The sequence below is a fragment of the Meles meles genome, chromosome 12 (genome assembly GCF_922984935.1).
Source record: "Meles meles chromosome 12, mMelMel3.1 paternal haplotype, whole genome shotgun sequence".
Taxonomy (NCBI): Eukaryota; Metazoa; Chordata; class Mammalia; order Carnivora; family Mustelidae; genus Meles; species Meles meles.
Genome location: NC_060077.1, coordinates 30112165 through 30136967, shown reverse-complemented (window position 1 = coordinate 30136967; position 24803 = coordinate 30112165). Strand labels below are relative to the sequence as shown.

Sequence of the window (24803 nt, the reverse complement as noted above, 5' to 3'; positions counted from 1 at the left end):
GCTGGCACTGCCGTGGGCCAGAGCCCCTCACCCACCTGAGGCATCTCTCCACCGGCTGGGGAGCCCACACCAGCCCTTCTTTTCAGGGGCCTCTCTGTCTGGTATCAGACAGCATCCTGCCCTGGCCCTCAGGGCAAACACAAGTTACCCCTTCCTTACCTCCTGCCTTCCTTTAGCTTGGAGCTTTCAGGATGCTGTCAGGTCGGGGGGAGGACAGGGGTCCAGATGATAGCCAGGGTCCCTCAGGGGAAGGCAAGTAATAATTGGCCAGGCAACAGGGGGACCAGGGCCGCAGAGGTAACCAGGGATCTCTTTGCCAGACAGGGCGGGACAGATAGGCCCGAGGGACACCTGCTGCAGCCGCCACCTGCGGCAATTGTCGGGGATCCTGGGAGTCATGGTCTGGCCCAGCTGGACCAACAGCTGTTCTCTGTTCATGCACCACTTTACCTTCTCTTGTCTCATTCACCTGTAGGGGCTGGGGTGGGAGGTGGGGGCGGGGGGCTTCAACCAGGGTCTGGGGCACCCTGGAGACAAGCTTTACAGAGAAAAGCCAGAGGCCCCCAGCTCTCACTCAGTCCAGAGGGCCCAGGGCAGTCCATGGCGGGTGCTGTGGCAAGAGGCTCAGGGAAGGCTTCTGGGGAGTGCCCCAGGCAAGAGGGATGCTGAGGGACCCACACGTGTTCTTGGGGCAAGGAGAGGTGTGGGCCACCATCCCAGGCCATGTGGCTCTGAGGCTCTGCTCTCTTCTCCGGCCACCCCCATGTGCCTACAGGAAGTATCTGCGAGATGCTGACCGCCAGGTCCTGGCACAGCGGGCCTTCATCCTCACTGTGAAGGTGCTGGAGGACACCCTGAGCGAGCTTGCAGAGGTACTCCCATGGCCCCTGTCCTCTCCCAGGAGGCGGCCCCAGCCCTTCGCTCAGCTGTCATGAGGCATGTCCCAGTGTCCCTACCTATGCAGTAGCACCCCCCTGCCCCCCTGGGTGGGGAAGGCAGCACAATGAGGAAGTGGCAGACACTTAGTAAGGCGCTGACCCACGTGGCAGATGTGGACTTGTGGGCGGGGAGGACGGTAGCAACACTCCCTGAGGCTGCTCCCTGAGCAGTGTACCCCCACCTGGCAGGTCAACCTTGGGGTCACAGTAGCGCTGATATTGAAGCACATGGTGGGTTCCCGGTGGGCTGAGTGAGGCCTCAGGTTGCTCGGGGCACACCTGCCCTCTTTTTACCCCCCAGCCCTGCACCTCAAGGCAAGCACAGCCCTGACCCCCTCTCAGAGCTGAGCATCCTGACCACCCAACCTAGCGGGAGGGGGCTGAGGCAGGGCAGTGCTGCTGCAGTGCCCCCTGCCCAGTAGGACAAGCTGGACCATGGTGCGGGGGCTCAGGATCATGCCCCCTGAGACTCCACCTTGGTGGCCCCTGGTGGGTCACCTCCCCTTTAGATGCCCAGGACTGCCCTCAGCCTCGCATTTAGGAGGGCCGTCCCCGCACAGGCCATTCTTCCAGAGCGGAGCCACTTCCCACCACCTCCCGCCTCCCGTCAGCCCTTCTCGAGGCTGGAGGAGCAGAATGCTGTCAGCCCTTCTCGAGGCTGGAGGAGCAGAACAGGGAGGGACTTCCTCGGGCAAGTCTCCAGGGCCAGCCTGGGCCAACTAGCAGACAGGCAGACCCAGAGTGGCCTGGGCTGGTCACCCTTGTGGTAGAAACACAAAAGACGCAGTCTTTTACCTTCGATTTTCTCGTAGGGGTCAGAACGCCCGGGGCCCAAGGCCTGTGGCCTCCCTGGAGGCAGGATGACCACCGATGTCCCCCATAAGGCCAGCCCCGAGGATAGTCAAGAGGGCCTCCCCCACTCCAAGAAGCCCCCTCTGGCGGATGGCCCAGGGCCAGGAGCCGAGCCAGGGGGCAAGGTGGGTCCTCTCAACCACCGGCCTGTGGCCATGGAGGCAGGAGACAGCACAGACCAGGCCGGCGAGCAGAAGGACAAGGAAATTCCCCGGGCAGGGCCTACCGAGCCCATGGACACGGGTGAGGCCACCGCTCGCTGCTCAGACTCCGAACGGGCGGCACCCCCACAGCCAGGCCGCCCCCCAAGGGACCGTGGCCCCGAGAGCCGTCCAACTGAGCTGTCTCTGGAGGAGCTGAGCATCAGTGCCCGGCAACAACCCAGCCCGCTCACACCGGCCCAGCCAGCCCCAGCTGCCACCACTACCACCACCACTGGGGCCAGAGTGGGCAGCCACCCCGAGGAGCCACCCACACGGCCCAGCCGAAAGAGGAAGCTCCTGGAGGACACGGAGTCGGGCAAGACACTGCTGCTGGATGCCTACCGTGTGTGGCAGCAGGGCCAGAAGGGTGTGGCCTACGACCTGGGCCGCATTGAAAAGATCATGTCCGAGACCTACATGCTCATCAAGCAGGTGGGTGGCCTGGGGCAGGCCTACAATTCTGTTCTCACAGAAGTTCCTTCCCAGTCTGTCCAGGGGTGCTAGGGCCGTGGAGCGTGCTTGTTAGGTGTCATTCCCACCCTGCCCTGCTGTTTGCTTGCCTCCGTTTCAGAATTTCTGCCTCAAGCAGGGCATAGAGTCAGAAAAACAAGGATCGTGTCTAGTCATCGAGTTGTATGCTTTAAGTATCGGGCGATTTTGTCAACTGTATCTCAGAAGAGCTTGGGGGAAATACATGAAAAAGACAAGAAACAAAGTGCTTGGAAAACTCTGTCCTCAACTTTAAAGGAAATGAAACCATTTGCAGAAATCTCATGACATCCAGCACGGGGGGACAGGACCCCTGACCCCACTCGGTGCCGGGCTCTAGGGCACTTCCTCAGAGACCTTTGTGGCTGGCATCCGAAGCAGGCTCAGTGCCCCAAGCATGTGAGGAGCCTCCACCACCCTCCTTAGTGTGTTCCCCCCCCCTTTTTTTTTCACTATGCTAGACATTCAGCTCTTCTCTGTTTAAGATTTCCATAGCAAGAGCCCCCAGAGCTGCTGCTGCTGACTCAGACTGGGTGTCCGTCCTGATAAGTGGTTTCCTCCCAAACTGTGTCTGTTTGTGGTACACCTGTGGAGAGTCCCTGTTCTCTCACTCCCTCCCCAGCATCTGGGATCAGGCTTGCTTTCTTTCTATCCTGGGTGAATAAGAACCACGCCCTGCATTCCCTGCTGGTGAGGGTGGGCCCTTCTCCACCCTGCCTGTCCCCGCCTGGCTGCTCCTGCCACCCCAGCCTGTCTCCTTCACACCCTGCCCACTGCTCCACCAGGGCAGCCCCCGGGGCCTCCCCGGTCTGGTTGCCATCCCCCCGGCACCCTGGGCTCTTGGGCTCCGGGTGAGTCAGACCTTCCTTCCCCCACCACCACCCAGACCTCAGACTCATCCTGCTCACTTGCAGAGCAGGATCTGGCTCCCATTCTGCCAGCCTCAGCCCCTGAGGACACGATAACATGGTCCCGGACATGATCTCAACAGGACTGGCCTGGCCCAGAGCAGTGGCCCTGTGGGATGGACCCAGGAGATGGATGTGTGCTTCTGCCCATGCTCCCCAAGCAAGACGGGAGCGTCAGGGGATCTAGAGCACCTGGTCCTCACACTCTGGGGGCCAGGACGAGGCCAGCCACCATGGCCCGGGTCCTTTGACATTGAGCGTTTCCTTGCTCAGGTGGATGAGGAGGCCGCGTTGGAGCAGGCTGTGAAGTTCTGTCAGGTCCACCTCGGGGCCGCTGCCCAGAGACAGGTAAGCTGGACCCAGCCTGTGCCAACCTCCTCATATGGGGCCAGCCTCATGCCAGGGCCCTAGGCTGCAGGCTGCAAAGTGGGCATACCTCAGGAGGGACCATTTGTGGCATCAGCCTGGGCCAAGGAGAGAGGGAGGAGGCAGCTGAGCCTCAGCCCATAGGGAGCCCCTGATGACTGGCCCAAGAGGGGCAGCATTGTATGGTGGGTAGGGCCTTGGCAGACCTAGACCCTAGCTCTGAGTGTGTGACCTGAGGGGTCCCCTCACCTCAGCTGCCTTTTCTGTAAATGGGAAAGATGGTCCTTACCCAGCTGAGCTCATCTGGAAAGGTCACTGCATTTGGGACAAAGGTAGAGGAAGGGATGCAGGGCTGGGATATGAATTGGATAGAAGCAGAATGGATGGGTGTCCTGGGGTTTATTCAAGGGAGGGAGCAGAGTGCTGCCGGGTTTGTGAAAGACTCCCCACTCCTGAATGGAGAGGATGAGCTGGTGCAGGGGCCCAGTGAGCTACAGGTGGGCTTGAGATGTCAGAAGATGGGCCACTGTGTTTTGGTGGCAGGGAGGAGGGGTGAGGCCCTCCTGGGCTCTGGCCAGTGGCTTTTCCTCTAGGAGAGAGGTCTAGGCCAGAACCCTGGGTATAGGTGCCCCTGAAGCCATCAGTTTGGGGCTCAGAAGCCACAGCTTTTGAGGAGTGGTGGAACTGAGGAGGGGGTGAGGACCCGGGGCTGAAGGAGAGGGGTTTCCTGGGAGAGGCCCAGCTCAAGAAAAGGCCCATAGGCAGGGTCTGGCCAGCAGAAAAAGGGGGGCACCCTGTCTAAAGCTAGGGGGCCATTGCAGTCCTGTTCAATAGTGCCAATGGGGCATCTTCCTGTACCACATATGGGCATTTCTTCAAGAGTGACCCCAGGCCTGGGTCATTGGGTCAAAGGGCAAATACTTGCCATTTGAATAGGTGTGGCCTCTTTCCTTCCAAGGGTGGCCCAACTGCCCCTTCCCCAGCAGCAAAAGAGAACATGTCTTGCCCTCCCATTGTTGCCCACACATGGCCCTTTCTTGGCATTTCCCCCTAGGGAGGTACCCCACAGGGAGTCCGGAGGCAGGAACTCAGGACAATGGCATCCACCTACAGCCCAGGGACTCAAGTCCCATGTCCCCCAGCAACAGGCTGCTGGATGCTATTAGTGTCCAGACAGCTTCCTCTCAGTGAAATGGGGCAGCAGGCCACCATCCCTACCCAGGGCTCTAGGTCTGAGGAAGTCCAGTTGGATCTTGACCAAGCAGGCTGATCCCCCAGCTGAGGACCAGAAGCCCAGGAGAGACCTGCCCCAGGCCACCAGTAGTCCCCACCGCTCCATTGCCAGTGCAGCCACTGCGGTTCCTGTGGCCTGCCCAGCCCTCACCACAGCCTCTGCTACACGGGGCAGGAGTAACTGCCTGGGGCCACAGTGTGGGGCTTGGCCCCAGGGGTACCCTCCTGCCTCCTCTGCCAACCCAGGTAGGGGCAGGTGGGCAGTGAGCACTCCAGACAGAGGATGGCTATTCTGATGCAGCCTTTGAAAGGGTGCTCCCAGTGATAGGACCACATAGGAAATCCCCCAAACACCTACCTTCCCTGTCTTGTGGCAAAAGGAGATACTGAGCTGGCAGGAGCCAAGGGCAGGGAAGGGTTGCATTTCTTAGATTAGATCAAGGCCCAAAGAGGATCAGCAGGCAGCTGGGGCCAGGGCCCGCCTCTGGCCATGCAGGTTGCGGAGCAGCGGTTGCGGGGGAGGTTATGGCCCTGAGTCTGCTTCCCCTGCCTCTCAGAGAGGGTCTATTTTGCTGCAGTCCCCAAATTGGTCGCATTGATCCCCTGCCTGGAGTCATGCTTCTCTCCAGGAGGCTCCTAGGAATGGGAGCGTGAGGTCGGCCAGCTGCAGGCCCTCTGCTGAGTCCCTATCAGCAGGGCCTGGACATCCAGGGAGGGACTGCGGGTCCCCAGCAGTTTCCTAGCATTGCAGAGTCCTGAAGGGCTGCCTGGGGGCCTCACTGGGAGCATGGGGCGATTGGTGACACAAGGGCAGGTTAGCAGTCCCAGACCCAATCAGGTGTCCTGTGGGATGGCGAGGGCTCTGGGCTGCCCAGCCAGCCTTCCTCACCTCCTTTTGTTCTTACAGGCCGCAGGGGATACACCTACCACCCCAAAGCACCCCAAGGATAGCCGAGAGAACTTTTTCCCTGGGGCTGTGGCTCCCACGGCTCCTGACCCTGTGCCAGCTGATGCTCTCCAGCGGCCCAGTGACGCTCACACCAAACCTCGCCCTGCACCGGCCACCTCAGCGCTCATCCCTGGCCTTCCCTCAGCGTCGGCCTCCACACCAGACCCATCCAAGGACTCGGGGCCCCCCCGGCCACATAGGCCTGAGGCCACCCCCAGCATGGTCTCTCCGGGCCCAGGTAGGTCCCATCCCATCCACTAGGCAGTGAGGCTAGAGCTGGGCCCCAGCCCCTGCCACCAGTGGCAGCAAGTCCTGATCCTTGCATGAGGAGTGGGGGCAGGGCAGGGCAGGGTGAGGCCAGGGTGACCTCCAGCCAGGTGATCCTTAAGAAGCACATCATGAGGGCCCTGGAGGGCTGAGGGCACAACCGCTGGCATGCCCACCACTCTCTCAACCTTCCTCCCATCCCAAAATGGAGGTGGGGACAGCAGCCCCTTCACAGTGGGTGTGGTGAGGAGGTGGGGAGCCAGCATTGGTATCAGGTGTTTATCTGTTGCTTTCTCTAACCACAAAACCTTGTGATGAATAGATAAATAGGAATTCTAGAAAGGAGAGGGCATCCTGACTTTGGCTTCCCAGAGACCTCACAGGGCTATGAGCCATCCCTGGGTACCTGCTGTGGTTGGAGGCATTCCTACCCAGGCCCCGTGGGCAAGGCATATGGAAGCCAGCCAGCATGGGGCAGAGCAAGGTTGGTTGGTGGGTGGGCTTGTGAGGGACAAGCAACAGGGTCCTGGGCTCTGGCAGAGGCTTTCTATAAAGGTTTCTTCTAAAACCCAAGATACCCTTGAGAACAGCAGCCCACAGGCAGGGACAGCCAGCAGACCAGAGGGCAGACAGGCCTGCAGCTTTCCTGGGAGGGGACACTGACCCTGATGCCAGGCCCTCTCCTGCCCTCCCTACCCTGCTTCTGGGACCAGCCTGTGCCCCTACTGAGGCCCTGCACTGGCTCTTTGCTCCTTCTGGCTCATCTGTGTGACCGGTCACAGTGCCATGCAGCCTTTTGGCTGTGTCACGTTGACCTGAAGGCAGCGGTGGCAGCCGTGAGCCAGGTGCTCCCCAAGTGGAGGCCAAGGGTGGCAGTGCTCCCTGTCTTTGCTCTTTCCTGCAGTCGCACAGCCATCAGGTACTCACCTGATGCCAGTCCCCAGTTTGCTTTGAGGATCATAGAGGTATAGGGATCCTCTGCCCCATTGCTCGCAATTAACAGGGGTCATGGCCTCATGAGATGAAGAATCACTTAACCTTAAGTCAGCTCCTGCAGCTGTTTGTTCTGAGTGGAGCCTCTGAAGCTGTGGGACAAAGGGCAGTTCCCCCACCAGGTGACCTTGGCTGTCCCCGCTCCCTCTGGGTAGCTTATTTTGTGTCCGTGTCCAGCGCACCATGTGTAAGATGGCGGTGACACACATTCAGCACAGCGCTTGGCAGAAGCGAGCACAGCTACTGTGCGAGTTCTGGGCATGGTGTTAGACCACGGGAGTCCATGGCCCAGGGAAACCGCTCCCTCCCACGAAGACTTGACTTTTCCCAGGGTGTCCCCACCCCCGCACTTTAGGCTCTTGGCCTGCACCTGACTCACCCCGTGATCCCATAGCCCCTGAGGATCAGGAATTCAGGAGGGTCAAGGTGTCAGCCGGTCATCTCTTCACTCATTTGCTGGCGGGTCTCAGATGCTCACTGGCTGTTGACTGGAGGCCTCAGATCCTCCACTGTGGGCCTCTCCCTGGGCTGCTGAGGGTCCTCAGGGGACCTGAGCCTGGGGTCTGAGAGAGAGAGAGAGAGAGCACTCAAAGGAAGCCGTACTGTCCTTTATAACCTGACCTTGGAAGCGAGCGACCATCATTGGTGCTGGCCACACATGAGCGGGTACAGAGTGGGAAGGTTCCTCCAGGTGTGAATAGCAGGAGGTGGGGACAGCAGGCCACCTGGAGCCTGGCTGCCTGCCTTCTCTCTCCTGCTCACCATGCCCCGTACCCAAGCAGGCCCCAAACTGTGACTCACCCATTTTTTCCTTCTGTTAGATCAGTGTAAGAGCGTGTACTTCCCGGTGTTATTCTTCATCCTGGAGAATGGATCCTTTCTTATTTCCTTCCTCCAAATTAAACTGAACAGCCTTTTGCTAGGACCGAACTCTTACCTGACACTGGGAGTGGGAGCAGCCCTGGGTGGAGAGTATGGGACACGTGGCCCTGGTGCGGAGCGACCTGCCAGCCTCTGGGGACCGCCTCAGGATCTGCACGCCGGTGGCGTTTGGCTGGCAGTGTCGGGGTGGCCACCCTGATGGTTCCCAGGGCTCTCTGGGCTGACGTCAGGACCATGCTTGGAGGGGCACATTGGCTCAGAGCCTACCTCCCACAACCTCCAGGACAGGGAGAGCACTGGGAAGGGATCGCCCAGAGGTGACAGGGTGGCCTGGTGATGTGATCTGCATCTGTCCCAGTGCCCAGTGGGCAACCCAGACCCAGGTGTAAGTTTGGATGGGCAGGAAGGGCAGGCTTCCCCTGCGGAGGTGCCCAGGAACTAGAGAGTATACAGGCTAGGAGCTGCAGTCAGAGACGGCGGCAGCACAGGAGGTCACAAGCCACCTGAGAGAGCAGGCTTGGGATGGATCTTCCCAGGACACCATCCCCAAGGTTCGAGAACAGGGGGAAAGCAGCCTCGGAGGAGACCTTGCCTGGCACCGTCCCCAAGGTGGACAGCCCTACCCTGCACCTCCCCCGGGGTGTCCCTCACCCTTGCCTTCTGGCTCCGGCCAGGGGAAGGCAGCTGACAGTGGCTGGCAGTGTCCACTCCTAACTTGTCCCACCCGCTGGGGCCTGCAGATGGGCGGGGACGCTCTCCAGCTTCCCTGGTCACTCACTAAGACCTCACCCATCTGCCCAGCTCATGCTGACCAGGGCTGCTGGCCTCATGTGGCAGATGCATCCCCTTGGGGAGGCTTCTAACCTTGTGTCCCCCACCCCCACCTCTGTACTGAGCACCTCCGTGCTTATCTCTTTGTTGGGCATCTGCCCGCCACAGGCCCGGACTTGGTTTCATGCTAGAGTAGTGCCTGGTCCATGAATAAGTGAGGGTCCCTTTTGCTGAGGGGTCAGGCTTTCAGAGTGGGGAACTAGATCAGGGAAGGAGAGTGGAAAGGACACTTCGGGCCTTTCCATTCTCAGGTCAGGAAATGTGTGCCTGAGCAGAGCCCCATCAGCCAGTGAGTTAAGCAGGCTGTAAAGCCAGCCTCTTGCCATTTCGAGAAGCCAGGAAGAGTCTGAGTCAGGGCTGGCACTTCTAGAACACTGGTCCTTGGGGACCTGGTGCCCAGGCCATGAGTCTGCCCAGGGGAAGAGGGAGAGTGGCCCGATGGCAGAGGATTCCAGCCTGGCCATATATTTCCCACTGACCGAGAACCTGAGGCCCAGAGTCCAGGGGGCCCCATAGGGCCCTTCTCTAAAGGCTGGGCCTCCAGGTTGACCGCCCCCACAACTCGGGCCCACCTGCAGCCTTCCTCACAGGCCTCTAAGGCGGTCTTGGCGAGGGGAGGGGGCTGCTGGGCCTAGGGAGCACTACCCCATGTGCTTGAAGCTCTCTGCTAGATGCCCTTGCCCCAAGTGTCCCTTCTCCTCCTGGTAGCCCACCAAAAGGAAAGGGCCTGCGGAGGGTGGACAGCCCCCTGGGGTAGGAGAGAGCCACCATGACACCTGGCCCTGCTGAGGGCAGCCTCCATCCATTTTGCCAGCTCCAGGCCCTCCCTGCACCCTGCTCCACTCCTCCCCCAACCGTGCTCCTGTTCTATAGATGCCTATCAGCAGGGAAACCAGCTGCCCTTCTAGGCCACCTTAGCACTGCTCCAGACCCTGCAGGGGACAGCTGCATGAGAAGAGGGTGGGCAGAGGTAGGCAGAGTGGTACCACCTCTAGAAAGGCCTGGAGCAGACACCTACTGGGCCTGCTTCATGAGTGCATGCCCAGCCACAGCAAACCAAGTCCCGCTCAGATTCAGGGACTTGAATTCAGGCCGTGGCCCCTGCTTCCCAGGTCCGGGAGGGCAGCAGACGGAGCCTTCCAAGGTGCTCATCCCTGCCTGGGGGATGTGTAGGGGGGTGTAGTGTAGGGCGCTGGACCCTAGGAAAAGAGGCTGTGATCATGACTGCCAGGCAGTGGGTCCTAAGGAAGAGAGGGACTGGCTCATGGTGTAGGCAGCCAGGGAAGGCTCTGTCCTCCAGGAGCTGGAAGCCAGCAGGAAGCTAAGTCACCCCGTCTTTGTTCCTTCCCAAGAGCTTTCACTCCTGCTTCGCCCCAGGTGGAGGAGGGGTGAGGGGATGCTTCACCTGCTGGAGAAGGGGAAGGCAGGACTTGATAGGGAAGTGGGGGAGTGGAAGGGTGGTGAGGTGATGGCCATCTCGGCCTGAATACAAAGGAAGAGAGGAGTAAGGTGAGGAAAGGAACAGGAGGAGGCCTCCATGCAGCAGGAGCTGAGGGGCAGCTGCAACCCCGGGGGGGCTGGGAGTCCGTGGACCGATGCTGACTAATGGCCTGGCTGGCAGCCATAGGTGCAGCCAGCACCCTTCAGGCCCATCAGGCCTTGGCTCAAAGGAGGCCAGTTCCCGGCCCCTGCCTCATGCCAGGGAAGGTGTGGCCTGGTGGGAGGGCATGGTGCCAGCACACCACTCCATCCACTTTGATGTTAGCTAGCTGGCTTGGTTTTGGGTCGTGCCCATGTTCCTCAGTGCCTCTCCCACAGGCTAGAGAGAAGAGCCCATGAGCCCGCCTCTGAAGTCCCGTAATGGTGTTTGACAGGGCTGGGGAGCCCACAGTGTCCATGATCCCCTGCTGTATCAGGCCCACACTGACCCCAGCTAGTGAGCTGGCCCCACCCATGCGATTGTTCCAGAGAAGCCCCTGCTGGTCCACAGGTGGAGGTGGCAAGCTGTCTCTGTGCAGGTCTCCTGCCAGGTGTCCCAGGGTTCAGGAGGGAGGGTCCCTGTCTTTCAGGCTGAGTGAGGACTGTAACATACAGCCCTCCTGTGTCCCCACAGAGGGAGAGGAGCTGGCAGGAGCGGCAGAGGTCATGGGCTTCCCGCCCCAGGAGCCACTGTGCAGTGAGCAGGTGAAGACTGTCCCCGAGAGCTCTTCGGCAGAGCCACACTGCTGGCCCACAGAGCCCACGCCCCGAACAGGCGCTGAGCCCACATGTAGCCAGGGTAAGGCGACTTGGGAGCAGTGTGGGGAGCTTTGCCTTGGTGGGAGGGGCACAGGGTGAACAGCTGGTGGAGCCGGGCCTGGGAGGACCCAGTAGTAGGGAAGCCGAGTGGAGTGGCAACTGGGCCTGGAGGCCTGGACTGAAGAGCTGAGGAGTAGAGAGCCCCTTATTCTACCTCCAGCTCTAGAGACTGGCAAGGGCCAGTGGTCAGCCCAAGCGAGGCTGCTCAGTCCTGGGGAGGAGCCCCCCCAGCCCAGAGATGGGGGCCAAGGGAGTGGCTGACAGGTGGAAGGAGGAGTCAGGGCCCTCCAGACCGTTGTCTGCATAGTAGTCATCCTTTCCCAACTGGCTGGCCCCCTCGGGGATTCCTCAGGTTCAGGGATCTCACCGACCCTACTCAGGACTGTAGGGCCTGGTGCCAGCCCTGCAGAGCCAGGCATGAGCTCTGAGTAAGCCCCGCTCCTTTTAAAGCCATGGGACCTCGGAGGAATGTGGAGACCAGCCAGGCTGACCCCATGGCTCAGGACTCAGAGCTTCCCAGAGGCTGCCCGCCCCAGAACTGCTGCCTCCAGGCTCTGGGGATACACAGTCCTGGAGCAGGAGGGGCAAGTGGATGCATGGGGGCCACGTGACTGGCTCCCGGCCCCAGCATCCTCCCTGGGGTATGGGTACCATGAGGACATGCATCCTAGGATTGATGCAGGGATGGAACAGTTCGTGTGTGCATGGTGCCTGCAGGGCCTGCAGAATCCTTGGGAAAGCTCCAGGGGCTTGCCTGTTTCCTAGGCCCTGGACTCCCCAGAGGGCCCTAGTCCCCAGGCCCCACAGCCCAGAGCCAGACCTGGGCAGTCAGGGAAGGCAGACACAGCAGGGGGCCTGGAGCCTGCCAGCCAGCACAGACCAGAAGGCGGAGAGAAAGCACAAGAGGAGGCGTTCTTGGTTGCCTCTGTCTTCCAGAGGGGAAACTGATGCTCAAGCCAGGGAAGAGCAGGCAGGCAGGTCCAGGAGGCTGTGAGCAAGGCTCAGCTCCCACGGTCCACCCCACAGTCACCAGCTCCAAGGTGCCCAGCAGTGTGAGTGCCCAGCCACCCGAGGGCCCCCCCGGCAAGGCAGAGCCTGGCCGGGCCAAGTCGCGCCTCCTGCCCAGCATGCCAAAGCTGGTCATCCCCTCGGCCGCCACCAAGTTCCCCCCTGAGATCACCGTCACGCCGCCCACCCCAACCCTGCTCTCACCTAAAGGCAGCATCTCGGAGGAGACCAAGCAGAAGCTGAAGGTGACCACGGGTACCGAGTGGGGGGCATGGGCGGGACGTGGGCTACAGGCGGGACTGGGGCTGGGCCCGGTCCACCCCTGACCAGCGCCCTGCCCCGTTCTGTGTGTAGTCTGCCATTCTGTCAGCCCAGTCAGCGGCCAACGTGCGGAAGGAGAGCCTGTGCCAACCGGCCCTGGAGGTCCTGGAGACGTCAAGCCAGGAGTCCTCGCTGGAGAGCGAGACGGATGAGGATGACGACTACATGGACATCTGAGGGCTGGGGCCTGCCCCCTTTGGCCTGAACCCCTTGGGCCATGCCTGACCCAGGCACAGCACGATTCCCTACGCAGGCCCTGGTCTGCCCAGCCTCCATCCCTTGCAGTGTCCTCCCCATCTGCCTGGGCTGTTGTCTGTCCCCACTGCATGGGGGCCTGGAGGAGGCTCGCACAACAGGGCTGGCATCCTTTTCTATGAAATGTTGACTTTGTATAAACGTGCCCACACCCAGCCCAGGTGGCCATGTCCACACCTTGATGCCCGGATGAGCCAGGTTCTGCCTGTGTCACAGCAGAGGGGTCATTTAGGGTTGGGCTCGCCCCAACTCCCTTTTTTTGGTTTCTTTTCTAATAAAGATGGAACAGTTGCTTTTGCCTCTTTGTTCAACCCCGGAGGGCCTCCTTCAACTGGTTGCTGTCCAGGGTTTCTGGGACCTTCTTCCTGTTGGTCAGGCACCAACCCTTGGGCCTCCTAGGAGCAGGCAGGGTTGGGGGTGAGGGGTGAGTGAGGGAGGAGAGGGGAGCACAGACCCTCTGGGTGGGACTGGAGCCAGGCCTGGAAGGGGCCTCTTCGGTGTCCCCTTAAGGACTCAAGAGTGGGGGGTGTGCCCCTCTGGAGTGGGCGGGGGTGGGAGGAGCAGGCAGCATCCAGGCCAGGCTGAGGAACTCTCTTGTGATAGGGACCCAGTGCAGGGGACCCTGAGAGGTGGGGTCAGTATCAGGAAGAGGAAGTGGGGGCTGGCAGGAAAGGCACTTACCTCCCACCACATTTGCCCTCTGATAGAACTGGCCATGCACGTTGTAGATCTCAGTGCAACATAAAATTGGAGCTCCTTGTTCATAAGTTCATTCTTTACAACCCCTCAATGCCTTGGGGACCTAGCTGTCTCCTCCCCCCACCCTGGATCTGGGCTGGCCCTACCCCCAGGGGTCTCCCCAGAAAGGCTCTCCATCCAGGAGGGAGATGGGGATGCACCTTGCTGCCTGGTGCCCCTCATGGGCTGGGCACTGCCAGGGTCCCCAGCCCACACCTGGCAGAGCCATCATGGGGACCCAGGAGCATAGTGGCCTTGGAAAGACCCTTGCCAGAACTGCTCTAATTCAGGCTCTTTGCAAGGCGAGGGCAACAGTTACTCAGTTGATGCCCTCTCCCCAAATTCCTGACTCTCAGGCCCCCAGGGCACCTGGGACCCATCCCAGGAGCATCTATCATCTTCCTTCCCCTGACTTGCGTCATATGGAACACCTTTGATCCTGAGCCTGGGATGAGTCCCAGCATCAGCCCCCACCACCTGCCTACAGAGGATGACCTGAGCACCCCACAACCAAACTAGGAGCTGTGGCTTCTAACCACCCCAACTGGCTTTCCCAACACCTTTAGGAGCCACCTCTCTTGACGAAACTGCAGACCCATCCACCTGACGGGAAGGGGTGCTGCCCAGGGAACAGGGGCTGGCCAGACCCCAAGAGCTGAGATGGGTCACAACTAGATGGCTTTAGCTCATAGCCCCCCGCCAGCTTCAGCTCTTCAAGGTCTGGGGATGTGTCCCCTTTCGACTCCCCCTCTGGGGAGAGAACCATCTGTCTGTCTGGACACCCAGCCCAGGTGTCAGGGTCCCAGTGAGTCCCAGGCCTCAGGAGTGGAGTGGAGGTCTCCAAGAAGCTGCCTGGGCCCTGGCCCAGCACTGACTCCTCTCCCAGTAACCTTGACCCCGCCTGTCTACATCTGGACCTGCATTTCCTTCCCTGCACTTGAGAGGGGAGAACACTGGAGAGATTACACTGAGGAGATTATGCAAATTCTATGAATGACAGCCAGGGGTGGGTGGGGCTGGGTGGCTCTTCTCTGGAACCCTGTTTCAGATGCCCAGGCCACTCCAGGGATTCCAGTGGAGGGTGGGGGGGTTGGGTCTCAGCCCCTAACCCCATGGCTAACCTGCCCTGCCTGGGCCCCTCCCACACCCTTCACCTCCCTCAGAAGGGGCCCCCTCCTTCAGCCCTCCTTCAGCACCCACGCACACCCACACACACCCATACCAGCGATCAGCAGGAAGTTACTTGGTCTCCCTCCCTGCAAGGCTGTGGGGAGGAATTGGGAATACCTGCTCTGGGTAGGGAAGCCAAGGACAAGGGATGAGAGGTTTGTGGCTGAGGGCCCCTGGGCGCTGGAATCCTGAGACCGCAGGAACCACCCCGCCAAAGCCCAGCCCCAGCGAAGCCCCGCCCGCCTCCCCGGGGCTGGACCAGAGGTGGGATCCGGTGGGCGACGATGCAGCCTCTAGACATCTGGATCCAACCCCCGGAAGCCTCGGACCCCCTCCCACCATGTCCCGGGCCGGCGGGCCAGGAATGTGCTAACGGAGCAGGTTGGGCCCTACAGGTCCCCGGGGGAACCTGTGGACTTTGAGAGGGGACAGGGCAGGGCGGGGCGGAGCTGGGCGGGACGGGGCGGGACGGGCCGAGGCGGGGCGGGGCCAGGCCGAGGGGAGTTAACCGGCCCGCAGCCGGTCAGCCACTGCTGCGCCGCAAGGCTGCGGATTCAGGCCGCACCATGAAGCCTCCCGTCCTGTTCTGGGCCCTGCTGCTGCTGCTGGCGACAGCCCCCGGCCCCGGCCCCCGGCCTGCAGCAGGTACGCCCCCACCCTGCGCTTCTGCTCCGTCTTCCCTCTGCCTGCTTGCTGCGGCCGTGCCCAGGTGGACGCCCTCTGCTCAGCCTCTGTCCATCTGTCAGGCCATCTGGGACTGTACTGGGGGTTGTGAGAAGAAATTCCAGGATGCCCAGGGTCCGGGAGCTGCAGGCAGGATGGAGTCTGGGCTTTGCCCACCCTGAACCCACTAGGAGGTGCCGGCTGCCTGGGAGGGAAGTGACCCCCCCTTCACCGGGGGCAGTGGGAGGTCTCAGGAGAGTCCTCAGTCAGCCCCGAGCCCTGGGGAAGGGTGTGCTCACACGTGAAGGGGGCCCCAGACCCGCTAGGCCCCCTGACAGGTGAGAGGCAAGATTGTGGGTCTTTATTAGGGTGGGGCTGAACCAGGGAAAGTCTGGGTGGAAGGCTCCTACCCCAGAGCCTCAGGCTGGGCTGGGCTGGCAGTGTCAGGCTCCCAGCAAACGCCCCCCCACCACCGCCACACCCCTGTCTCCTGTTTCTGGGAGGCGCCACCACCCTTCAACCCCTTAGCTCACTTACTGGCCTCATTCAGCCTCCTCCCCCACTCCCTTGAGCCCTCACATCCTCTGTCAATAAATATTTATTGACTCTCTTGAGTGCCAGGCCCTGCGCTGGGTGAAGTGGGGTCACCCGGGGTGGCTCAGGTCCAACCCCAACCCTTGACTGGCCTCCTTTGGTGGAGTGGTAGGGAAGGGCCCGGTGGGACATGTGATCCCTGCCGCGGTGTCTGCAGTGCCCTCCTCAGTGTCCACTCTCCAGCCTGCCCAGCCACTCCTGCTACAGATGTATGGAGTCCCGTCATGGGTCCCCAGGGTGATAAGAGCTGAGGCCTGATGTCCACAGCCCCACACCAAACCACACTGGTCCTCCCCCTGGTCCGGCTGGGCCCTCTGCTGGAGGTGACTCTCCTTTCCCCTCAGAGGAGGGGAGCACTCCTTACCCTCTCCCCTAAGGGTGGGGCTCCTTTGGGGCAGTGTTGCCTGGCAAAGGGAGATGGGGCACACCGAGGCTGGGGAATGAGCTCCAGCCAGGCTTCCAGTGGGACTCCAGACAGTCCACCAGGCCAGGTCCACCGACCCTTCGGGGAATAGAGACCACGTCCCAACCCAGGTCAAGGGCTCAGCCACCTCAGGCCGTCTGAGGATACAGTTTCTCGGGACTTGGTGGCCGAAGGTCAGTCCTGCCCTAGAGGCTTCTCTTGATGCTGCAAAAATCTCTTCTTGGAGGCATTTGCCCTTATCTCCCCTCCTTCTGGCAAGTCATTCAGGCAACTGCAAGATCATTGTACCAAGGATCCCTCACCCCACGGGGCCTGTGGGTTTCTATTGTGTTCACTTGGCGGTCAGTGCGATTCCTGGTCCGCATTCTCCTGGGGATGCTTCTCTCTCCTGGGTGCTGGGAAAAGAAATGCCCAGCCCTGCCTGTGGGGCAGTCGGGCACTCAGGGCCCTCTCCTCCAGGTGCCCCTGGGAGCTGCTCCCAGCGCTGTGGAGACCGGGATGGGTCTTGCTCCTGCCACCCAACCTGCTCCGGCCTGAGCTCCTGCTGCTCGGACTTTCGGGACTTCTGCCTGGAAATCTTGCCCTACTCGGGCTCCATGATGGGTGGCAAGGACTTCGTGGTACAGCATCTCAACTGGCTCAGCCCCACTGAAGGCGTGATCTGCAGGTGGGAGGCCTGAGGGACTCTGTGCCTGCTGGGGGCCCAGAGGCAACTCGCTGGCTGGGGTCTCCCCACCCTGGCCCCGCCTTTCCTGCCACCTGCAACCCCCACAGGTTTAAGGAGAGCATCCAGACCCTGGGGCATGTGGATTCCTTTGGACGCGTGCACTGTGTGTCCCCCTTGCTGTATGAGACAGGCCGCATCCCCTTCACACTCTCCCTGGACAATGGTCGCTCCTTTCCACGCTCCGGGACCTGGCTGGCTGGTGAGTCCCGCCTCACTGAGCCTTGGCCCCCCCACGGGGAATTACCCTGGTGCTAATCTAGGCATGCCTCGCCTGCCAGCCCTGCCTGGCTGCTCTGGCTCAACCAGTCCCGTTGGAGGTGCGCCCGACCATGGGGGCCAGGGTTCTCAAGCTCCTCCCTGGCATCCACGCAGGACTCCCAGCCCAAAAGGGGATTGGGGGCTTCCGGGGTCCCCTGGCAAGGTGGGTCATTCGGCTCAGGCAGGCCAGGGGAAGGCGGGGGAGGCCAGGGCCCCACCTCTCCCGCAACCTCTGTCCTTCCCTGACAGCGAGGGTCTGGGAGAGACCGTGCTCCAGTGGGACTGCCATTGCTTTGTCCTTGGGAGGCACGCCCAGCTCTCAGAGCCCCTGGAGCCTCAGGCTTCTGCTTATTTCTCACCCCCTGCCCAGTGCACCCCAACAGAGTGTCAGAGACAGAGAAGAGCGAGCTGGTGAATGAGACACGCTGGCAGTACTATGGCACAGCTGGGATCACGGGTAACCTCACGGTGACCTGGGAGCCCTCCGCTCTGGCCACACAGTCTGTTGTCATCGAGCTCTGGGGCTATGAGGAGACAGGTAAGACCAGCCCAAGGCTGGCCCGACGATGTTGCTCTGTGGGCCCTGAGGGTTGCGAGTTGGGGGCTTACAGAGGTGGGAGCAAAGGGATTCCAGGCAGGGCCAGATCCCAGGCAGGGATGCTGAGTGGGAAGGGCACTGGCAAGAGACGGGAACAGGGGGAAGTGTGGGAGTGGGGGGAGCCTGGAGGTCCCCAGCTGCTTGCACCCAGCACCAGGAGGAGGTATGGACATTCCCAGCCCTTGGATCTAGGGCTTGCCCTGGAAACAGAAGAAGCTTGCTCTACCCAGCCTTCCCAAGGCCCTGGACCGTTAGCATGGCTCTAGGCCCGGCCTCGAGGTGGGTCTGGGACCCTAACATGCGGGAAGAGGAGACGGTGGTCCCTTGAGCCAGGGTCCTTGCTGGGGCAGTGGGGCGGGCCTTCCTCTGGGAATCATCTGTCTTGTCTATCCGTCAGGCCTCTCTGAGCACCAAACATGGGCTCCTGGCCCCCTCCTCTGCCCCAGGACTTGGAGGGGCCCTGGGCCTCTTTGAAGGGACCCAGGGCTGACTAAGGCCTTCTGTCCCTCAGGGACGCCATATTCAGATAAGTGGGCCGCAAAGTGGTCGTACCTGTACCCTCTGGCTACAAACATCCCCAACTCTGGCTCCTTCACCTTCACTCCCAAGCCTGCACCGCAGAACTACCAGAGATGGGAAGTGGGTGCACTTCGGATCATCAGCAGCAGATACTATGCAGGGGAGAAGTAAGGGCCCCGGGCCCCGGCCATGCAGAGGACGGGCCACTGGACTGGGCCGCTGCTCAGCACGCTGAACGGGGAGGCCCCCGGGGCAGGGGGGGACGGAGGAAGGGTGAGGCCCTTAGTTGTGTTCACGGTTCCCCCACAGAGACGTGCACGCACTGTGGAGCAACGAGCACGCGCTGGCCTGGCACCTGGGTGAGGACTTCCAGGCGGACCCCGAGGCCTGGGCCCGGGCCCAGTGCCTGGCCTGGGAGGAGCTGGAGGACCAACTACCCAACTTCCTGGAGGAGGTGCCGGACTGCCCCTGTACCCTGGCTCAGGCCCGGGCTGACTTGGGCCGCTTCCACGTAAGCGCCAACCCCTGTCGGGGCCCTGGGTAGGGTGAGGGGCCAGCTAGAGGCAGCCAGGGTGGGGGCGTAGATAGAGGCCCCAGAGAGGTGAGGCTGGGGTCTGAGGGCTAAAGGAGGGAGGGGTCGGTGCCGGGGAGGGAGTCGCAGAGCCTGAGGCTCGCGCAGGTGACAGCAGCCTCCTGTTCTGTAGACGGACTACGGCTGTGACATTGAGCACGGCAGCGTGTGCACCTACCACCCCGGGGCCGTGCACTGCGTGCGCTCTGTGCAAGCCAGGTGAGCCCCCCAGGTGGTGGGGCCGGGGAGCCGGGCCGGGCACCAACAACGGTGGTCCTGACCTGTCCTTGCCCCCAGCCCCCGGTACGCCTCCGGCCAGCAGTGTTGCTACACGGCGGCTGGCACCCTGCTCCTGACGGCCGACTCAACGGGGGGCAGCACCCCGGACCGTGGCCACGACTGGGGCGCGCCCCCATTCCGCACACCACCCCGCGTGCCTGGCCTCTCCCACTGGCTCTACGATGTCGTCAGCTTCTACCACTGCTGCCTCTGGGCGCCCGAGTGCTCCCGGTACATGCGGCGGCGGCCGTCCAGTGACTGTCGCAGCTACCGGCCGTCGCGCCTAGGTGGGTGCCAGTGGAGGCCAGGCCCGAGCAGGGCTGCACCAGAGCGGCCCACCTGACCCTCTGCTCTCCCCAGCCTCCACTTTCGGGGACCCACACTTTGTCACCTTCGATGGCGCCAACTTCTCATTCAATGGGCGTGGCGAGTACGTGCTGCTGGAGGCCACACTAACCAACTTGAGGGTGCACGGGCGGGCCCAGACCCGGACGACTTCGGAGGGTGAGGCTGGGGCCCGCGGGCTCCGGGAGGCTCGGGGGTCTCCCTGGAGGAAGGGTGATGCTGAGCGCCCCGCTCTGCATGTGCCACCCCAGGCACGCAGGACCGAGGCACAGGGCTGATGGCTGTGGCTGTCCAGGAGGGCAACTCGGATGTGGTGGAGGTCCGGCTGGATGGCGGGGAGGGGGTCCTGCAGGTGCTGCTGAACCAGGAGGTGCTCAACTTCACCGAGCAGAGCTGGATGGACCTGAAAGGTGAGCGGGATGGCCCGGGAGCTGCTGTGGGCCGCTCTCACGCCCTCTCCTTCCCACCTGAGTCTTGCCTCTCATGGTGGGCACGGCCCTGGGCCCCTGGGCCACGTCCCCAGCCCACGGCTGTCTGGGCAGGTGAGGTTCTAGGCAGGTCCAGCCTGAGAACCTGGTCTCATCTCATGCTTTCACACCCGTGGAGCCCCAGACATGTGATCAGAACTCTGAGATGCCCGGATGGTGGGACGAGGAGCTGGAAGCTGCAGTGATAGGAATTGCCTGCTTCGAGGATGCTGGTTGGCCCCAAGGGCTAAGGAGCAGCCCTTCTGTCCACCCCTTCTGTGGTGGCATAGCCTCAGGGAACTGAGCTAATGAAATGAGTTTCTTGTGGTTGGGGTGGGTCAGGTCAGGACCTGGGCTGGGCCTGCTACTGCGGACGGTACAGGGACCCCCAGGAAGGGTAGAGGTGGGCATGGCTGCTGCCTTTCTCGAGGAATGAGGGCCCACAGGTGATCCCCCCAGCCAGGGCCTTGTTGTGGGGGGTCCCTTCGGAGCCTGGGCATTTTGTGTCAGTGTGGGGGTCCCAGGACAGGTGTGGGCCTGGGGTGAGGGAGTGTCACAGCAGGGTTGGCCCTGGGGACACCCTCTCCTCCCCTGGGAGCCCACGGAGGCTGCCCCACGCATCCTGGGGCTGTGGAGTCACGGCACGGTGCCCTGAGTGGACAGCCCTGACTCCAGATTCCCCTGTGCCCAGGTATGTTCCTGTCCATAGCTGCCCAGGACAGCGTGTCCATCATGCTGTCATCAGGGGCTGGCCTGGAGGTCATCGCCCAGCGTCCGTTCCTGAGTGTGACTGTTCTCCTGCCTGAGAAGTTCCTTACCCACACGCAAGGCCTTCTTGGGACACTGAATGATGACCCCACTGACGACTATACCCTGCGCAATGGGAGGGTCTTGCCCCCTAAGGCCACTTCCCGCGAGCTGTTCCGCTTTGGGGCCGACTGTGAGTGATCCCGAGGCCCACTGGGGATGGGGGGAACGTGGCAGTGTGAAGGGAGACACTCCGGAACACTTGGCCAACGGCACGACCCACTGCGTGTCTCCCCAGGGGCCGTGGAGAACGCCTCGTCCCTGCTTACCTATGACTCTTGGTTCCTGGTCAACAACTTCCTGTATCAGTCCAAGCATGACTACACCTTTCAGCCGCTGTTCTCGGAGGAGACCACCCCTACCCCCAGTCAGGCCACTGAGGTGGCTGCATTGTGTGGAGACAGCCATTTCTGCGCTTTTGACGTGATGGCCACCGGGAGCCTGAGTGTGGGCAATGGCACGCGGATGGCCCACCAGCGGCACCAGCATCGTGTACAGAGCCTGCAGCCTGGTGAGGGCAGCTGGGAGCCCAGGAGATGGGATGGGCACTTCCTGCTGGGACACGACCTCCTAAGCTGGCGACTGCAGCATGGGGGGTGGGGATTGTTGGGGGGTAGGGTTGTCGGCCAGTAGCTTCATCCTGTGCTCTGCTCCTGGTCCCCTACCCCAGTGACGTCTTGCGGCTGGCTGGCTCCGCCCCCCAATGGGCACAAGGAGGGTATCAGCTACCTGGCGGGTTCCACCGTCCACTTCCACTGCAATGGCGGCTACAGCCTGTTTGGGGCAGAGGCCAGCACCTGCCAGGCTGATGGCACCTGGTCCATGCCCAGCCCCATGTGCCAGCCAGGTGAGGGTGTCCGGCCCCCCTGCCTCTCCCCTCCCCCTGCCCCACCCACAAGCATCCTCACTGCTCTACCCTATTTCCAGCTCGGAGCCATGCGGTCCTGCTGAGCATCATCTTTGGAAGCCTGGCGGCGGTGGCTCTGGTCGCGCTGGTGTATGTGCTTCTACGCCGCAGGAAGGGCAACATGTGAGGCCCCGCCCCCACAGACCCAGGGTTCTACCAGCGGGACCCCCGTCTGTGCCCCTCCCTTGTTGGCTCTAGGGAGGGTCTCAGCCCACTGAGACCCCACAGTGCCCCCCATGTCTGCTCTAGATGGTGTCTCTGTTCCAGGGCCAGCTGGAGTTCGCAGCCCTGAAGGGGGCTCATTTGGCCCGCAGCCAGAGACCAAGAACCTGGAGCCAAGACCAGCCTCCCAGGAGAAAGCGTTGGAGAGCGTGCACCCCGGCACTTCGATCCCCCTATACCTAGCACCATGTACAGGGACCTGGACACCTGATACCTGAGCCTTTAATGCCCATGTGTACCCTTACCCTAGTGCCCTGCTCTGTCTCCTTAGACCTGGACACCTGGCTCAAGCCGGGCAGCTCCCTACAGGCACCTGGTGCTCTCGTCCCCATGTAGTCTAAACTCTCACCCCCAGACCCAATTCCCTCCGATTCTAACGCCTGTCTCCAGAGACCCAGCACTCTGGTACTTGAAACTCAAATGCTGGTACCTCAGATTCCGTGTCTGATGCCTGTGACCCCGATCCACTGGTCCCTGGTGCCTCAGCACAGGAGCCTTAGCACCCAGCTGCCTTGATTGCGGAACTTGGCCCAGCCTCGGTGGGAGAGGCCTCAGGACCCCAATGTGGAGGGTCACTCTCTGAGCTCCAGGCTCGGAGTTCTAACCCTTCTGGAATGTCACTTCTAACTCTTCTGGAATGTCCCTTCTAACTCTACTGGAATGTCACTTGAGATACCCCTCCCTGTCTACCCAGAGAAAACAAGCCTGTGGTGCCCCCTCCCTGGTGTCCTGGTGCTCATGCTACACTTTGATTCTGGGCGGTTCCATGGTTGCTTTGTGGGGCCAGCAGCACCGAGAGCAGCCTTGGTCCACTGGCCAGCCACCTGGGGTGGGTCCCTCACTGGCCTGTCTCCATCTGAAAAGTGGGATTGAGAACGGTGTCCACTTCGTGGGCTGGAGACAAGGGACAATGTCTGGAAAGAGTTCACCATGGAGTGCCATGCTGGGTGCCCAGGAGGGGGTGGGGCCGGCACTGGCACCCGCGCCTCCCACCCCTGCAGCCTGCTGGCCCAGCCCAGCCCGCCCCTGGGCCCCTCCCCTACCCCAGCACCGCCCTGCAGGCAGGCAGTGACTGGTAGTTCCTGACCAGATCCCATGTTCTGGGTGCCTGGGTTCTTTACCTAGGAGTGTCCAGAAGCAGGGTATGGAGCTCAGGCTTTCATGCTATTGCTGGGGAGGGTGCTGAGTGGTGGGCTAGGGGAGGGCCTTGGCAGCATAGGATAGGGCCAGGCTTACATCATGGGTGTCCGGGAAAGCACAGTGGAGGACAGGGTTGGACGTTGATTTCCCCCTGGTCCAGGCTAGTGGCTCAGGAGCTTGCCCAAGGGATGTAAAACCTTGGGTGGGAGGCAATGAGTGGAAGTGGAGGCTCGCTTCACTGTGACCTGCAGTGCTGAGAGTGGCCACGTGGGGGCAGCAGGTGGTAGGAACAGAGATGGGACCTACACCAGGTCCTAGGAGAGGACAGTCCGAAGCCACTCCACCTGAGCCAGTGGGCTTGTCACTACCTTGACCAAGGCCCATACGGGCCCACTTCTGCGTCGCCCTCTGCTAAGAGGGCCTTGAGTCATCCCGCAGTCTCCGGAGCACAGGCCATCCAGCTGGCACTGGCCACCAGGGTCAGAAGCAGAGCTTCCCCACCCTGCTAGACTCGCCATTGGTTGAGGGTCCTCAGCAAAGGTGGGAAAGCTGAGTGGTAGGGGCAGGTGCGGTCTGGAAGGCTTGCTGGAGGAGGCAGTCTTGCATGATGTATATTCGGAGGAACAGAGGTGAAGGGGGTTGGCGGTCTCCCTGGGGTGGTACCCGAGAGACTATAGGAGGGGTATGGGGGCTAGTGCTTGCTCTTCCAGGACCCACGCCGCTGCTTCCCCACTGTCCTCCAGCTCAGGGCAGGCTGGGGCTGAGAGCTGGCCTTTTGGCCACTGAGCAGGTACTTTCCTCTCTGCAGATGAGGTAAAACAGGGCTGGCTTCCCACAGACCTGAGTCCTCAGTGCTGGTCCAGGCATGAGACAGTGGGTGACGGGTCAGTTTCCTCATCAAGGCAGCCTGGACCTGGGGGAGCAGGTACCCCAGAGATGGCAGAGGAAATCTCAACTCCTGGGCCACAACTGAAAGATTAGGTTGAATTCTCAGAGATGTGGATTGGTTAGCGAGGACATTCCAGGCAGAGGAACAGCCTGGGCGAAGGCTCAGAGGAAGAGAAGTGCAACCCGGTCTGGGGAGTAGTGAGGCTCCCGCTCCATCAGACAATGGCAGTTAAGCTTCATCCTAAAAGAGGAAAACATGGCCTCCCTCTGGCTTCCCAAACCTACACTTTTGGGACCAAGAGCTGCCCCAACCCCTCCCCCCACAGAAGGGGTGCACTCTCTGTGGCCCTGGCCCCCAGACGTCTGGAATTCCCACTGCCAGGGACAGGCCAGGCTGGGAAGCCCCAACACCTGATGGGTTTTCCCATGGCCCCGAAGGGAGTCGGGTACGGCTGGGCCTGTGTGAGGCAGAAGGTCACAGAGTCCCACAAAGACTCCCTTTAGAGACCTCAAAGGCAGGGAGCACCGTCTCAGGGGAGTGGTTTCTCCAAACCAGAGTGCCAAGTTAGCAGACCCAATGTCTAGTCCCTTATCCTTTGTACTGGTCGGGGTTTGAGATACAGTAATCCAAGGACGTAGAAACATGGGGATGGGAGAGTCAGGAAGTCAAGTAGCTGCTGAGGCCACCATAGG

General features: G+C 61.6%; 2 protein-coding genes across 14 annotated transcripts in view; both read left to right on the top strand.

Moving 5' to 3' along the window:
• Window positions 1-13084, top strand: part of CABIN1 (calcineurin binding protein 1) — a 156540-nt gene extending 143456 nt beyond the window's left edge. For 11 of the 13 annotated variants that reach the window (XM_046024472.1, XM_046024470.1, XM_046024479.1 and 8 more), the window contains 7 exons: window positions 776-872; window positions 1751-2425; window positions 3664-3738; window positions 5897-6176; window positions 11025-11189; window positions 12146-12462; window positions 12572-13084. In XM_046024472.1, the coding sequence (XP_045880428.1) occupies window positions 776-872; window positions 1751-2425; window positions 3664-3738; window positions 5897-6176; window positions 11025-11189; window positions 12146-12462; window positions 12572-12715 (1753 nt within the window). In that variant the 3' untranslated portion in view covers window positions 12716-13084. The remainder of the gene's footprint in view (window positions 1-775; window positions 873-1750; window positions 2426-3663; window positions 3739-5896; window positions 6177-11024; window positions 11190-12145; window positions 12463-12571) is intronic. The other 2 variants (XM_046024480.1, XM_046024478.1) reach the window with 1 other exon arrangement.
• Window positions 13085-15226: 2142 nt separating this feature from the next.
• On the top strand, window positions 15227-22802 carry SUSD2 (sushi domain containing 2). The gene is made up of 15 exons (XM_046026069.1): window positions 15227-15346; window positions 16842-17049; window positions 17157-17308; window positions 17738-17905; window positions 18477-18651; window positions 18794-18995; window positions 19189-19274; window positions 19353-19621; window positions 19695-19838; window positions 19931-20089; window positions 20838-21086; window positions 21192-21464; window positions 21624-21800; window positions 21881-21983; window positions 22128-22802. The coding sequence occupies exons 1-15, from the start codon at window positions 15268-15270 to the stop codon at window positions 22150-22152; spliced, it is 2469 nt and encodes an 822-aa protein (XP_045882025.1). The 5' UTR covers window positions 15227-15267; the 3' UTR covers window positions 22153-22802.
• The last annotated feature ends 2001 nt before the right edge of the window (window positions 22803-24803 follow it).

Coding starts and splice junctions, on each gene's coding strand:
- SUSD2 (XM_046026069.1), top strand. CDS start 15,268: ATGAAGCCTCCCGTCCTGTTCTGGGCCCTGCTGCTGCTGCTGGCGACA. Junction 21,465..21,623: donor TGTACAGAGCCTGCAGCCTG/GTGAGGGCAGCT, acceptor CCCCTACCCCAG/TGACGTCTTGCGGCTGGCTG. Junction 21,801..21,880: donor CAGCCCCATGTGCCAGCCAG/GTGAGGGTGTCC, acceptor CCCTATTTCCAG/CTCGGAGCCATGCGGTCCTG.